This window comes from Piliocolobus tephrosceles, chromosome 21 (assembly GCF_002776525.5).
Source record: "Piliocolobus tephrosceles isolate RC106 chromosome 21, ASM277652v3, whole genome shotgun sequence".
Classification (NCBI taxonomy): domain Eukaryota; kingdom Metazoa; phylum Chordata; class Mammalia; order Primates; family Cercopithecidae; genus Piliocolobus; species Piliocolobus tephrosceles.
In genome coordinates, this window is record NC_045454.1 from 35,709,054 (window position 1) to 35,721,545 (window position 12,492).

General features: G+C 53.5%; 1 protein-coding gene across 1 annotated transcript; it reads right to left on the minus strand.

Annotated features, from left to right (window-relative positions):
* Positions 1-3,492: 3,492 nt before the first annotated feature.
* On the minus strand, positions 3,493-11,697 carry PGLS (6-phosphogluconolactonase). Its single transcript, XM_023229721.2, has 5 exons — positions 11,356-11,697; positions 6,929-7,036; positions 5,806-5,907; positions 5,348-5,488; positions 3,493-3,839 (listed from the first exon to the last, which is right to left on the minus strand). The coding sequence occupies exons 1-5, from the start codon at positions 11,641-11,643 to the stop codon at positions 3,702-3,704; spliced, it is 777 nt and encodes a 258-aa protein (XP_023085489.1). The 5' UTR covers positions 11,644-11,697; the 3' UTR covers positions 3,493-3,701.
* Between the last annotated feature and the right edge of the window lie 795 nt (positions 11,698-12,492).

Sequence of the window (12,492 nt, forward strand, 5' to 3'; positions counted from 1 at the left end):
ATACAAAAAAACTAGCCGGGCAAGGTGGCGGGCGCCTGTAGTCCCAGCTACTCGGGAGGCTGAGGCAGAAGAATGGCATCAACCCGGGAGGCGGAGCTTGCAGTGAGCTGAGATCCGGCCACTGCACTCCAGCCTGGGCAACAGAGCGAGACTCCGTCTCAAAAAGAAAAAAAAAAAAATTTATGTTTTGGCCAGGTGTGGTGGCTCACACCTGTAATCCCAGCACTCTGGGAGGCCAAGGAAGGCGGATCATGAGGTCAGGAGATTGAGACCATCCTGGCTAACACAGTGAAACCCCGTCTGTACTGAAAATACAAAAAATTAGTCGGGCATGGTGGCAGGCGCCTGTAGTCCCAGCTACTTGGGAGACTGAGGCAGGAGAATGGTGTGAACCTGGGAGGCGGAGCTTGCAGTTAGCCGAGATTGCACCATGCACTCCAGCTTGGGTGACAGAGCGAGACTCCATCTCAAAAAAAAAAAGAACAAAATTATGTTTTTTTCAGCCGGTCATTGTGGCTCAAGCCTGTCATCCCAGCATTTTGGGAGGCCAAGGCAGGTAGATCACCTGAGGTCAGGAATTCGAGACCAGCCTGGCCAACATGGTGAAACCCTGTCTCTACTAAAAATACAAAAATAGCTGGGCGTCATGGTGGGCGCCTGTAATCCTAGCTACTCAGGAGGCTGAGTCAGGAGAATCACTTGAACCCAGGAGGTGGAGGTTGCAATGAGCTCAAATCGGACCACTGCACTGCAGCCTGAGCAACAGGGCGAGACTGTATCTCAAAAAAAAAGAAAAAAGAAAACCATCAGATTATGAGACGGGCAAGGAAGAAAAATGCAACAGGAAGGGATACAGGATGGGCATGGAGGGGTCATGGAGGTGATGTTACCAAAGACCTAAATGAAAGGAAGCAAGGAGTCGGGCTCTGTGGTTCATGCCTGTAATCCCAGCACGGGAGGTCGAGGCAAGTGGATCACTTGAGGTCAGGAGTTCGAGACCAGCCTGGCCAGTATGGTGAAACTTGATGTTTCTACTAAAAATACCAAAATTAGCTGGGAGTGGTGGCAGGTGCCTGTAGAACCAACTACTTGGGAGGCCGAGGCAGGAGAATCATGTGAATCCATGAGGTGGAGGTTGCAGTGAGCTGAGATCACAACACTGCACTCCAGCCTGGACAACACAGCAAGATGGTGTCCCCCCAAAAAAGAAAGCGAGGGTCCAAGTCATGCAAAAAGCTGCAGGAAAGGAGATATCAGGCAGCAGGCTCAGCACAGGCAAAGGCCCTGGGGTGGGAATGTGCTCAGCGGGCTCCAGGAACAGCAGAAGTGGGTGTGCTGCAGGGAGACTGAGTGAGGGGCTGATGTTGCTGGGGAGAGGGGGAGGTGAAAGGGGCCACGTGGAGCCTTGTGGGATGGGTGGATTTCACTCCAAAGGCAAAACGGAGCAGGAAGAGTTGTCACTCTCGGGAAGGGTAGGAGATGGTGACAGCTCCAGGCAGAACCATCTATGTGGGGTCCCTGCGCTGGCTGCTCAATTTCCCTTCGCTTCTCAGCCCTGTGCCTGCGGCTCTGGGGGCCATGGCCACCTGCCCTCACCCAGGCCCACAGCTGAGCTTATACTCAGCTCTCTTTGCTGTTTACCAACCTCCTTCCGGTCAGGCCCCGTCCCACTTCCTCACTCTCACATCTGAGTGGCCCACCGGGACAAGATGTTGAAGGAAACTTCACTTTCTGTGGTTTCGGCTCCACTCTCACCCCGCACAGCCGCCTCTGCGTAGGTTTCAATTCCCACCTCCTGCTCAGCCGGGTGCCTCCTCTGGATCCCCCAGCAGAAGCCTGCGCATGGCTGGGCAGCCCCCATGCACTCACCAGCCTCCCACACTGTCATCCCTGGGGCCCGGAGAAAGCTGAAGCGTGGGCCATGAGCAGATGCGCTCTGGGAAAATGTGCAGGAGCCCAGCACGTGGAAACTAGACTCTCTGGTGCTTTCAAGGCTCTGAGCAGGTCTGCAGCGTGGCTGAATCCAGTGTGTGGCCCTGTCAGTGCAGCTGGAGCTCAGCAGAGGGTTGACTTATGTCCCCCAAAGGACATGTCTACATCCTGACCCAGGAAACTCAGCATGTGACCTTATTCGGAACGCTTATTCCAAATAAGCATTTATTTGGAACTTATTTGGAATGCTCATTTGGTATCTTGAGCAATCCTAAATCCAATGAGAGGTGTCCTTTTAAGAGAAGAGGGCTGGGCACAATGACTTATGCCTGTAATCCCAACACTTTGGCAGGCTGAGGCTGGAGGATCGCTTGATCTCAGGGATTCACGACCAACCTGGACAACATACCAAGATCCTGTCTCTACAAAAGATTTGTAAAGTAGCCAGGCGTGGTGGTGCGCATCTGTAGCGCCAGCTACTTGGGAGGCTGAGGTGAGAGGATCGCTTTAGCCCAGGAGATGGAGGCTGCAGTGAGCTGTGATTGCACTACTGCACTCCAGCCTGGGTGACACACAGAGACCCTGTCTCAAAAAAATAAATAAATAGGAGGAGAGAACACACAAGAGAAAGAAGTCCAAGTAAAGACAGGAGACTGGAGTGACACGGCCACTAGCTAAGGAATGCTAAGGACAGGAGGGGCCTGGGATGGGCTCTGCCTCAGAGCCTCCAGAGGGAACCAGCCCTGCCATCACCTTGACGTTGGATTTCTGATCTCTACAGCTAAGAGAGAATAAGAAAGAATACATTTGTGTGTGTGCTTTTTTTTTTTTTTTTTAAGACAGAGTTTCACTCTTGTTGCCCAGGCTGGAGTGCAATGGCGCAATCTTGGTCACTGCACTCTCCGCCTCCTGAGTTCAAGCAATTCTCCTGTCTCAGCTACCCAAGTAGCTGGGATTACAGGCGCATGCCACCACACCCTGCTGATTTTTGTATTTTCAGTAGAGATGGGTTTTGCCATATTGATCAGGCTGGTCTCAAACTCCTGACCTCGGGTAATCCGCCCGCCTCGGCCTCCCAAAATGCTGGGTGGAGTGAGCCATCATGCCCAGCTTTTTTTTTTTTTTTTGGAGACGGAGTCTCGCTCTGTCACCCACCCAGGGTGGAGTGCAGTGACGCGATCTCAGCTCACTATAACCTCTACCTCCCCAGTTCAAGTGATTGTTGTGCCTCAGCCTCCCAAGTAGCTGGGACTACAGGTGCGCACCACCACACCCAGCTAATTTTTGTATTTTTAGTAGAGACGAGATTTCACCATGCTGGCCAGGCTAGTTTCAAACTCCTGACCTCAAGTGATCTGCCCACCTCATTCTCCCAAAGTGCTGGGATGACAGGCGTGAGCCACCTCGCCCAGCCTGTTGTCTTAGGAAATTCATCCTTGGCGGCTATGCCCCAGGGGAGCAGGCTCCACCCTCCTCCCCACGGATGAGGGCTGTGGATCGGAACCTGGGCCAGGGCGCCCTCAGGCCTGCTGCCATCAAAGACCAAGAGATAGTGCAGACTTCCAGCAACGCTCCTTTTAATATCCGGATGGCCAGAGCCACAGCCTGTGTGTTGAGCCCCGGGCAGGGCTGGTGGCTGGATGCTGTTGGCTTCCAGCAGCAGCACCACCACCAGCTTTTTGAAAGGAGAACCGAGAGCGTGGCGGCCAGCAGGGGCCCAGCCCCTGGGGCCGTGCGCCTGGTCCCAGCTGCAGCATCCCTCTGGCCAGCTACAAAGTGGAATGCTTCTCGAAGGGTACAGTCAGGAGTCGGGCGGCCGCCTCGTCCAAGAACCAGCACAGTTTCCCGGTGTGGGGCTGGACCAGGGCGGCAGGAACCGGGTTTTCCTCCTGGTCCTCCAAAATGCGCTGCAGAAGAGGACAGAAGAGTAAAGCCCTGCCTGCACCCCAGGCGCCGCCCCTCAGCACTCTCCTGGCTCCCCTGCCAAGGAGAAATAAGACTCTTGTATCCTCAAAATGTGACGATGCCCAGCTCAGCTGTCCTAGTGCCAAACAGCAGGGACAAAGTCCCTTCCCTTCTATCCACTATAACTATTTTAATTAATTTATTTTTTTGAGATGGAGTCTCGCTCTGTCGCCCAGGCTGGAGTGCAGTGATGCGATCTTGACTTACTGCAACCTCCACCTCCCAGGTTCAAGTGATTCTTCTGCCTCAGCCTCCCAAGTAACTGGGATTACAGGCAAGTGCCACCACACCCGGCCAACTTTTTTTTTTTTTTTTTTTTTTGAGACAAAGTCTCAATCTTGTTCCCCAGGCTGGAGTGCAATGGCGCGATCTCGGCTCACTGCAACCTCCGCCTCATGGGTTCAAGCGATTCTCCTGCCTCAGCCCCCCGCGTTGCTGGGGGCGCCTGCCACCACACCCGGCTAATTTTTGTAATTTTAATAGAGACAGTTTCACCATGTTGGCCAGGCTGGTCTAGAACTCCTGACCTCAGGTGATCCACCCGCCCAGGCTTCCCAAAGTGCTGGGATTACAGGTGTGAGCCACCATGACCGGCTGTGCCTTTTTATTCATAATACCACGTGACTTTCTTTTCTCTTGATTAGCCTTGTCAGGAGCTTGTCTATCTTTTAGATCTACTTACCATTAAAGTTTAAAATATATTAACTAACTCATTAATTTCTGATTTTAATTTCACTTAGTCTTGCCACTGACTTTTGTAGATTTACATTATTGTTCTTTTTCTAGTTTTTCTTTTTTCTTTTTTTTTGAGATGGAGTCTCACTCTGTCGCCCAGGCTGGAGTGCAGTAGTGATCTCAGCTCACTGCAACCTCCGCCTCCCAGGTTCAAGTGATTCTCCTGCCTCAGCTTCCTGAGCTGGGATTAGCTGGGATTACAGGCGCCCACCACTGTGCCCAGATAATTTTTGTTTTTTTAGCAGAGATGGGGTTTCACCAGGTTGGCCAGGCTGGTCTGGAACTCCTGACCTCAGGTGATCCACCCGCCTTGGCCTATCAAATGCTGGGCTTATAGGTATGAGCCACCGTGCCCAGCCTATTATTGTCCTTTTTCTAATTCTACAGAAAAGCACTTAATTTTTATTTCAATGGTTTGCTACTTAATAATTTTTAAAAAATGCATTTGGATGCTATTAATTTACCCCTGAGTGCAGCTCTGGCCTCATCTCATCAAGTTCATTTCATAGCGGTTGATATCTAACTAGCCTTTAATTGTAATTTCCTTTTTTTTTTTCATTTTTTTCTAATTGCAATTTCAAGTTCCCTTTCAACCCAAGAATGACTGAGTTTTTTTCAGATCTGATGCTTCAGCACAATAATGTCTGAGGCCATCATCTGTCCCTGGGGCCCACATGCCCATGAACTTCCCAGGACTAGAACCCTCTGCTGTTACCTTCAGAACAGCCGCCTTGCCTTCTCCGGTTGCCACAAAGATGACAGTTCGTGCTGCATTCAGGACAGGTAGCGTGAGGGTCACACGCTGTGGCGGTGGCTTCGGGGAGTCACTGATGGGAGCCACAATCTTCTCCCGCTCCTTGGAGAGGAAGCCCAGGGATGGAGGCAGAAGGACAATGTCACTTCAGCTTCTTGGACACTTACATACACCAGGCCTGGTCCAGCCACCTTTCCATCCCATCCTAACAATCCCATGGTGGGTAGTTTAAGGTCCTTGTTTTAAGGGGCTGAACTGAGACCTGGAAGGGTTGAGCCCAGCAGGCAGGTACGCTGGTGGAGGCTGACTTGAACCCCGGCTCTAGACACCCCACTCTGCAGGTGGCCCTCCCTCTGGAAGTCCCAGATGTTAGGGACTGGGCTCAGGACTAGGGCGGAACCCCACATTGGAGTGCTCACCTGCAGGAGGGGGTGGTCTGGGAAGAGTGAGCAGGTGTGGCCATCAGGGCCCACCCCCAGGATTAGCAGGTCGAAAACTGGGATGGAGTCCCCTTGGAATGCCTGGGCGTAGGGAGAAGACAGTCTTGAGAGGTTGCAGGTGGCAGGGGCAGGGGAGACTCAGAGGACACAGAGACCGTTGTCAGATAAAAAAAATACAAGTAGCTGTGGCTGGGTGTGGTGGCTCACACCTGAAATGTCAGCAATTTAGGAGGCCGAGGTGGGCGGATCACAAGGTCAGGAGTTCAAGACCAGCTTGGCCAACATAGTGAAACGCTGTCTCTACTAAAAATACAAAAATTAGCCAGGCATGGTGGCGAGCACCTGTAGTCCCAGATACTTGGAAGGCTGAAGCAGAATTACTTGAGCTTGGGAGGCAGAGGTTGCAGTGAGCCGAAATTGCATCACTGCACTCCAGCCTAGGTGACAGAGTGAGACTCCGTCTCAAAAAAAAAGGCCGGGCACGGTGGCTCACACCTGTAATCCCAGCACTTTGGGAGGCCGAGATGGGTGGATCATGAGGTCAGGAGATCGAGACCATCTTGGCTAACATGGTGAAACCCTGTCTCTACTAAAAAAATATAAAAAATTAGCCGGGTGCGGTGGTGGGCATCTGTAGTCCCAGCTACTCAGGAGGCTGAGGCAGGAGAATAGCATGAACCCGAGAGGTGGAGCTTGCAGTGAGCCAAGATTGCGCCACTGCACTCCAGCCTGGGTGACAAAGTGATACTCCGTCTCAAAAAAAAAAAAAAAAAAAACAAAACAACAAAGAATGAATGAAATGAATGAAATACAAGTAGCTGTAACACAGGAAACTGTGCTCAACCTAGCCTGTGATCAAAGCCACACCCATCATATTTCACCAAGATGTGAGGACCCAGGCCTGTTACCTGGGCAACAGAGGCTAAGTGGCCTTCAGGTTTCCCAGGGCAGGGCTGTGGCCTTGAAGAGGGGATGCCTCAAAGGGATCTGCCAGTTATCCCTGGGGCAGTTCCTGCTGGTGACAATCAGAAGGCCGCTCTGTTGCCCGGGGTGTGGCCATTTCGTGGATGTGATTCCCTTGCAGCCGCTCCTTGGGGCTCACCTGTCTCAGCTTCTTGGCGTAGTCCTCAGCCGCCTCCTCCACAGGCAGCTCGGGGTTAATGGTGATCACCTGGCTTTCTGGGATCGGCAATCTGGAGAGAAGATGCGTCTGCAGCCAACAGAGGGACAGTGTCACCAACAGTAACGTGATCACCTGGATCCTCCAGGGAGGCTATGACATTACTGTCGTAACACTCATTTACAGATGGGGAGACTGAGGCATGGGGAGGCTGGCGCATTTGTGCAAGGTCCTTCGGTTGGTGAGTGATACTTTGGTTGGTGAGTCACCTCTGGGATGCTGGAAGCCAGGATCCTAGGCCCTGGGTGATGCTGCCTCTCAGGGCACAGGAGGTTCAAGGGCAAGAGGGAGCCCTGCTGCTCTTGGGGGGCTGGAGAGGAGGGCGGCTCTCCTGGGTGAATCGAGATCATGGTGGTTCCTGCTGGGGCCAGCATTACAGGAGTCTTTCAATTCCGTTGTATTTGGGGGGTTTCCTGGTCACAGCCTGCACGTGTCCAGCCAGCCCATTGTCCTGTTTCAAAGCCTTCAGGGTCCCACGGCCCTTGGGATAAAACTCAGCCCCTCACCGCCCTCCATGGAGAAGGGTGACCTTCTTCATCCCCATCCTCCCTCCTGACGCTGCCTGGGAAACTCCTATACATCCCTCAAGCCACTTCCTCCGAGCAGCCACCCCCGCCTGCACCTGCCCCACTATAGGGAGTGGGGACCAGGTTTGCCCAGGCCCAGCACTTGTGGACAACGCACAGTAGATGCCCTGGCCTGTGAATGGTGGAGGAGTTGGCAGCAGATTTAACTCAAAAGCACTTGGAGTCAGGCCTCCTGCAAGGAGAAAGCTGCAGCCCTATCCCGCTGAGATGCGCCCGGGAGGTCCTGATCTGCTCTGAGACGGCTTCCATGTCTCGGTGCCTCACTGTTGTGCAGAGTCTAGCTCAGTGAGCTGAGGCAATGCTAAGGTGAGTCACAAAGTAAACGCAGGGGCCGACTGCCTTGAATGCTGAGGAGTATGAGCTCCACATTGAGGGCACTGGGGAGCCAAGGAGGGTGTGTGAGCTGGGGAGGGACACAATCGTATCCATAGTTGGAAAGACCGCTCTGCTTTGTCCAAGTTCCCTGTGTTAGTCTATGCAGGCTGCTATCACAAAACACCATAAACCTGAGGCTTATAAACACCAGAAAATGGCCAGGCATGGTGGCTCACGGCTGTAATCCCAGCACTTTGGGAGGCTGAGGTGGGACAATCAGTTGAGCCCAGGAGTTTGAGACCAGCCTGGGCAGCATAGTGAGACTTCATATTTACTTAAAATAAAAAATTAGCAGCCTCAAGCGGTGGCTAATGCCTGTAATCCCAGCATTTTGGGAGGCCAAGGCGGGCAGATCACCTGAGGTCAAGAGTTCGAGACCAGCCTGACCAACATGGAGAAACCCTGTCTCTACTAAAAATACAAAATTAGCTGGGCGTGGTGGTGAATGCCTGCAATCCCAGCTACTTGGGAGGTTGAAGCAGGAGAATCACTTCAACCCGGGAGGCAGAGGTTGCGGTGAGCTGAGATCGTGCCATTGCACTCCAGCCTAGGCAACAAGGGCAAAACCCCGACTCAAAAAAAAAAAAAAAAAAAATAGCTGGGCCTGGTGGTATACACCTGTGGTCCCAGCTAATGAGGAGGCTGAGGCAGGAGGATTGATAGAGCCCAGGAGTTGAAAGCTGCAGTAAGCCATGATCGTGCCTCTGCATTCTAGCCTGGGCAACACAGCAAGATCCTATCTCGAAATAAGAAAGGAAAGGAAAGGAAAAGAAAAGAAAGTATAGGAAGGAAGGAGGGAGGGAGGGAGGGAAGGGAGGGAAGGAGAGAGGGAGGGATGGAAAGGAAACAGGGTCTTTCCAGATGTAATTAGTTAAGAACAAGTCATAGTGGATTAGTGTAGGTCCTAAATCCAATGACTGGCATCCTTATATAAGATGAGAAGACACACAGAATCCGAGAAGGCCATGTGCAGACAGAGGCAGGAACTGGAATGATGTGACCCCAAGCCAAATGAAAGAAAATGAAGGATCCTCCCAAAGAGCTTTCAGATGGGGCATGACCCCATCAACACCTTGATTTCAGACTTCTGGCCTCTGGAACGGTGAGAGAATAAATTCCTGTGGTTTTAAGCCGCTCAGTTTGTGGTCATTTGTTATGTAGCCCTAGGGAACCAATACAATTCCCCTCACAGAGAACTGGAAGAAGGAGCAAGTCCTGGCTCCAGATTTGTTCCCATCACACAGCCTTGGCCTTGGCTGAGCCCTCTTGCTGCAGCTTGACCATGGCCAGCTCCTGCACGTGCTCCAGCTCTCAGCTCAAATGGCACCTTCTCAGGACTCCCCACCCCATAGCCCTTGATGAATGCCCACTCCCTATTCCCTAGCACTCTGCAGCATTTCACATTTATTTATTTATTTATTTATTTAGAGACATAGTCTCAACTGTCGCCCAGGCTGGAGTGCAGTGGCACGATTTCAGCTCACTGCTCCTACATTCAAGTGATTCTCCTGCCTCAACCTCCCCGTAGCTGGGATTACAGGCACGCGCCACCACACCCAGCTAACTTTTGTATTTTTAGTAGAGATGGGGTCTCACCATGTTGGCTAGGCTGGTCTCCAACACCTGACCTCAGGAGATCCGCCCTCCTCGGCCTCCCAAAGTGCTGGGATTACAGGCACGAGCCACCACACCCAGCCAAAAACCTGCTTTTTTTTCCTTTAAGACAAAGTCTCGCTCTGTTGCCCAGGTTGGAGTGTAATAGCCTGATCTCAGCTCACTGCAATCTCCACCACCCGGGTTCAAGTGATTCTCCTGCCTCAGTCTCCCAAGCAGCTGGGATTACAGGCACGCACCACCACACCTGGCTAATTTTTGTATTTTTAGTAGAAACAGGTTTCACCATATTGGTCACGTTGGTCTCAAACTCCTGACCTTGTGATCTGCCTGCCTCAGCCTCCCAAAGTGCTGGGATTACAAGTGTTAGCCACCGTGCCCAGCCAATTTTTGTATTTTTTTTTTTTAGTAGAGACGGGGTTTTGCCACGTTGGCCAGGCTGGTCTCGAAATCCTGACCTCAGGTGATCCACCCACCTCAGCCTCCCAAAGTGCTGGGATTACAGGCGTGAGCCACCACGCCCGGGCAAAACCCGCTTTTTAATGATGCTTTTGGAAAACACACAGGAAGGTGGAAATTAAATGTGTACCCAACTACGAAGTCAGATGAGGCAGGGTCACACCCTGGCTGCCCCTCTGGTCACTAGATGCCTTGGGCAGGTAAACTCTCCTCTTCTGGCCTCAGTTTCTCCATCTGTGAAATGGGTGTAACATCGCATAGGCTGTGGTAGGGATTCATGAATTGATGCATATAAAGCATTCAGTAAGCCTTTTTTCTTATTAATAAAAAACCCACAAACCCATCATCAGCTCAAGATTATGCAAAGAGAAGACGATACACCCAGCATGGGGTGTCCCTTGACACTGCCAGGCTCAGGTGACTTGAGGTCCCTGGTCTTTGAGCCCGCCCCTCCCACTCTTCCCTCGGCCAGACCAAGGGTCCTCCAAGCCTCAGTTTCCCTGTCTATAAAAAGAGCGCGTTCCTGGTTCTATAGAATCCTTAGGCTCAAGGCCAAAGATAAAGAGCCTGGAAGCACAGCCATCAGAGCAGCAAAGCTGCCCAGGGATCCTCGAGAACTCGCCGGGGTTAGAGATCATGACCCCGAGACTCAGGCTCTACACCTGATTCCTCGTGCTCCCGTCCGCTGAGTTATGGGCATCGTATTGACATGGGCCACTCGGATTCCATTCCAGGCCCTTGCCCGCGCCGTTCCCTCTGCCTGGCCACCAGATGAAGCATGAAGACGGACTACAAGTAGACCATTTCTAGCCCTGCCCAGATAAATGCAGAGGGCGCAGCGAGATCCTGCGGGACCCACTGTAGGCGGGGTTCAGGCGGAGGGCGAGCCCGGTCGGCAAGACCCCCAGCGGCCCCCGTAGCCGAGGTGCAGGCAGTGGGCGTGGCCCTCTCGGCATGACCCCCCAGGAGCCCCGTAGCCGAGGTGCAAGCGGTGGGCGCGGCCTTCTTGGCATGACCCCCAGCGGCCCACGTAGTCGAGGGGCAGGCAGTGGGCGCGGCCCTCTCGGCGTGACTCCCAGTGGCCCCCGTAGCCGAGGTGCAGGCAGTGGGCACGGCCCTCTTGGCATGATACCCAGTGGCCCCCGTAGCCGAGGTGCAGGCAGTGGGCGCGGCCCTCTCGGCGTGACTCCCAGCGGCCCCCGTAACCGAGGTGCAGGCCCTCTCGGCATGGCCCCCGGCGGCCTCCGTAGCTGGGGTGTAGGTGGCAGCTGTGGCCCTCTCGGCGTGACCCCCGGCGGCCCCCGTAGCTCTCACCCGGTAGAGGCCGTACGTGCTCTCGGAGTGATCGAAGGGCACGAGGCGCTCGTCGCAGAAGCCCAGCGTCCAGCGCGCTAGGCTGACTGGCCCGGCAGGGGCGACAGCGGCGGGCAACTCGCGGGCTAGCATCGAGACGAGGCTCCCGCCCGACAGGCCGAGCGCGAAACGGGCGCGGGCCCCCGCCAGGCAGCATGCTGCGCGCTGGGCCACCAGCTGCGCTAGCGACGCACCCAGCTCCTGGGGGCTCGAGAACACCGAGATGAGGCCCAGGGCCGAGGCGGCCATGGCGAGGGCGGCGGTGGGGAGGCGGAAGCGCTCCCGACTGCCGCTAGTACGCCTGCGCAAGGGCCGGCCCTACCGCTTGGTTTCCAGTACTTTGGGCGATTGCCTTTGGTACATGCGCAATGAGGCAAGTGAAGCACCGCGAGGGTCGGGTAGTCGGTCCGGCCCTACCCATTGAATCTTTGTCTGCTGTGCCTGAGCCCAAGTGAGTTCGGGAAGCCAGTGCCTGAATGCTCAATCTTGCGGTATCAGGGAGGGCCAGAGAGGGGAGCTCAAGAAGAGGACGTCCTTTCGAGGTGGCAGGGATTTTCTGGAGGCGGGCGTATTTTGAGTTTTAAAATTCCTGCACCTGTAAACATTTATCTTGTTGCTAGTTGTTGTCCACCCCCATTAATTAAAATATAAGCCCTATAAACTTAGGGATATTGTTTTTTTCACTTAATGCCTCGTAAGCTTCCTGAACTATGCCTGGCACAAAGTAGGGTTTGAGGCCGAGCACAGTGGTTCATGCTTGTAATCCCAGCCCTTTGGGAAGCCGAAGTGGGCGGATCACCCGAGGTCGGGAGTTCGAGACCAGCCTGGCCAACATGGTGACATCCCGTCTCTACTAAAAATTTAAAAAATTAGCCGGTGTAGTGGCGCGTGCCTGTAATCCCAGCTACTCGGGAGGCTGAGGCAGGAGAATCGCTTGAACCCCGGAGGCGGAGGTTGCAGTGAGCTGAGATCATGCCACTGCACTCCAGCTCGGGCGACAGAGCAAGACTCCATCTCAGAAAAAAGTAGGGGATGAAAATATGCTTGTTGAATTTTTTTTTTTTTTTTTTTTTTTTTTACTTTTTCCGGAGGGACGGG

What these genes read in the sequence shown, in the direction of transcription:
- PGLS (XM_023229721.2), bottom strand. Translation starts at nt 11,643, where the DNA reads ATGGCCGCCTCGGCCCTGGGCCTCATCTCGGTGTTCTCGAGCCCCCAG. An exon ending in GCACGTACGGCCTCTACCGG is followed by an intron (nt 7,037 to 11,355) that starts GTGAGAGCTACG and finishes TGTTGGCTGCAG; the next exon opens with ACGCATCTTCTCTCCAGATT. An exon ending in CAGACCACCCCCTCCTGCAG is followed by an intron (nt 5,489 to 5,805) that starts GTGAGCACTCCA and finishes TTCCTCTCCAAG; the next exon opens with GAGCGGGAGAAGATTGTGGC.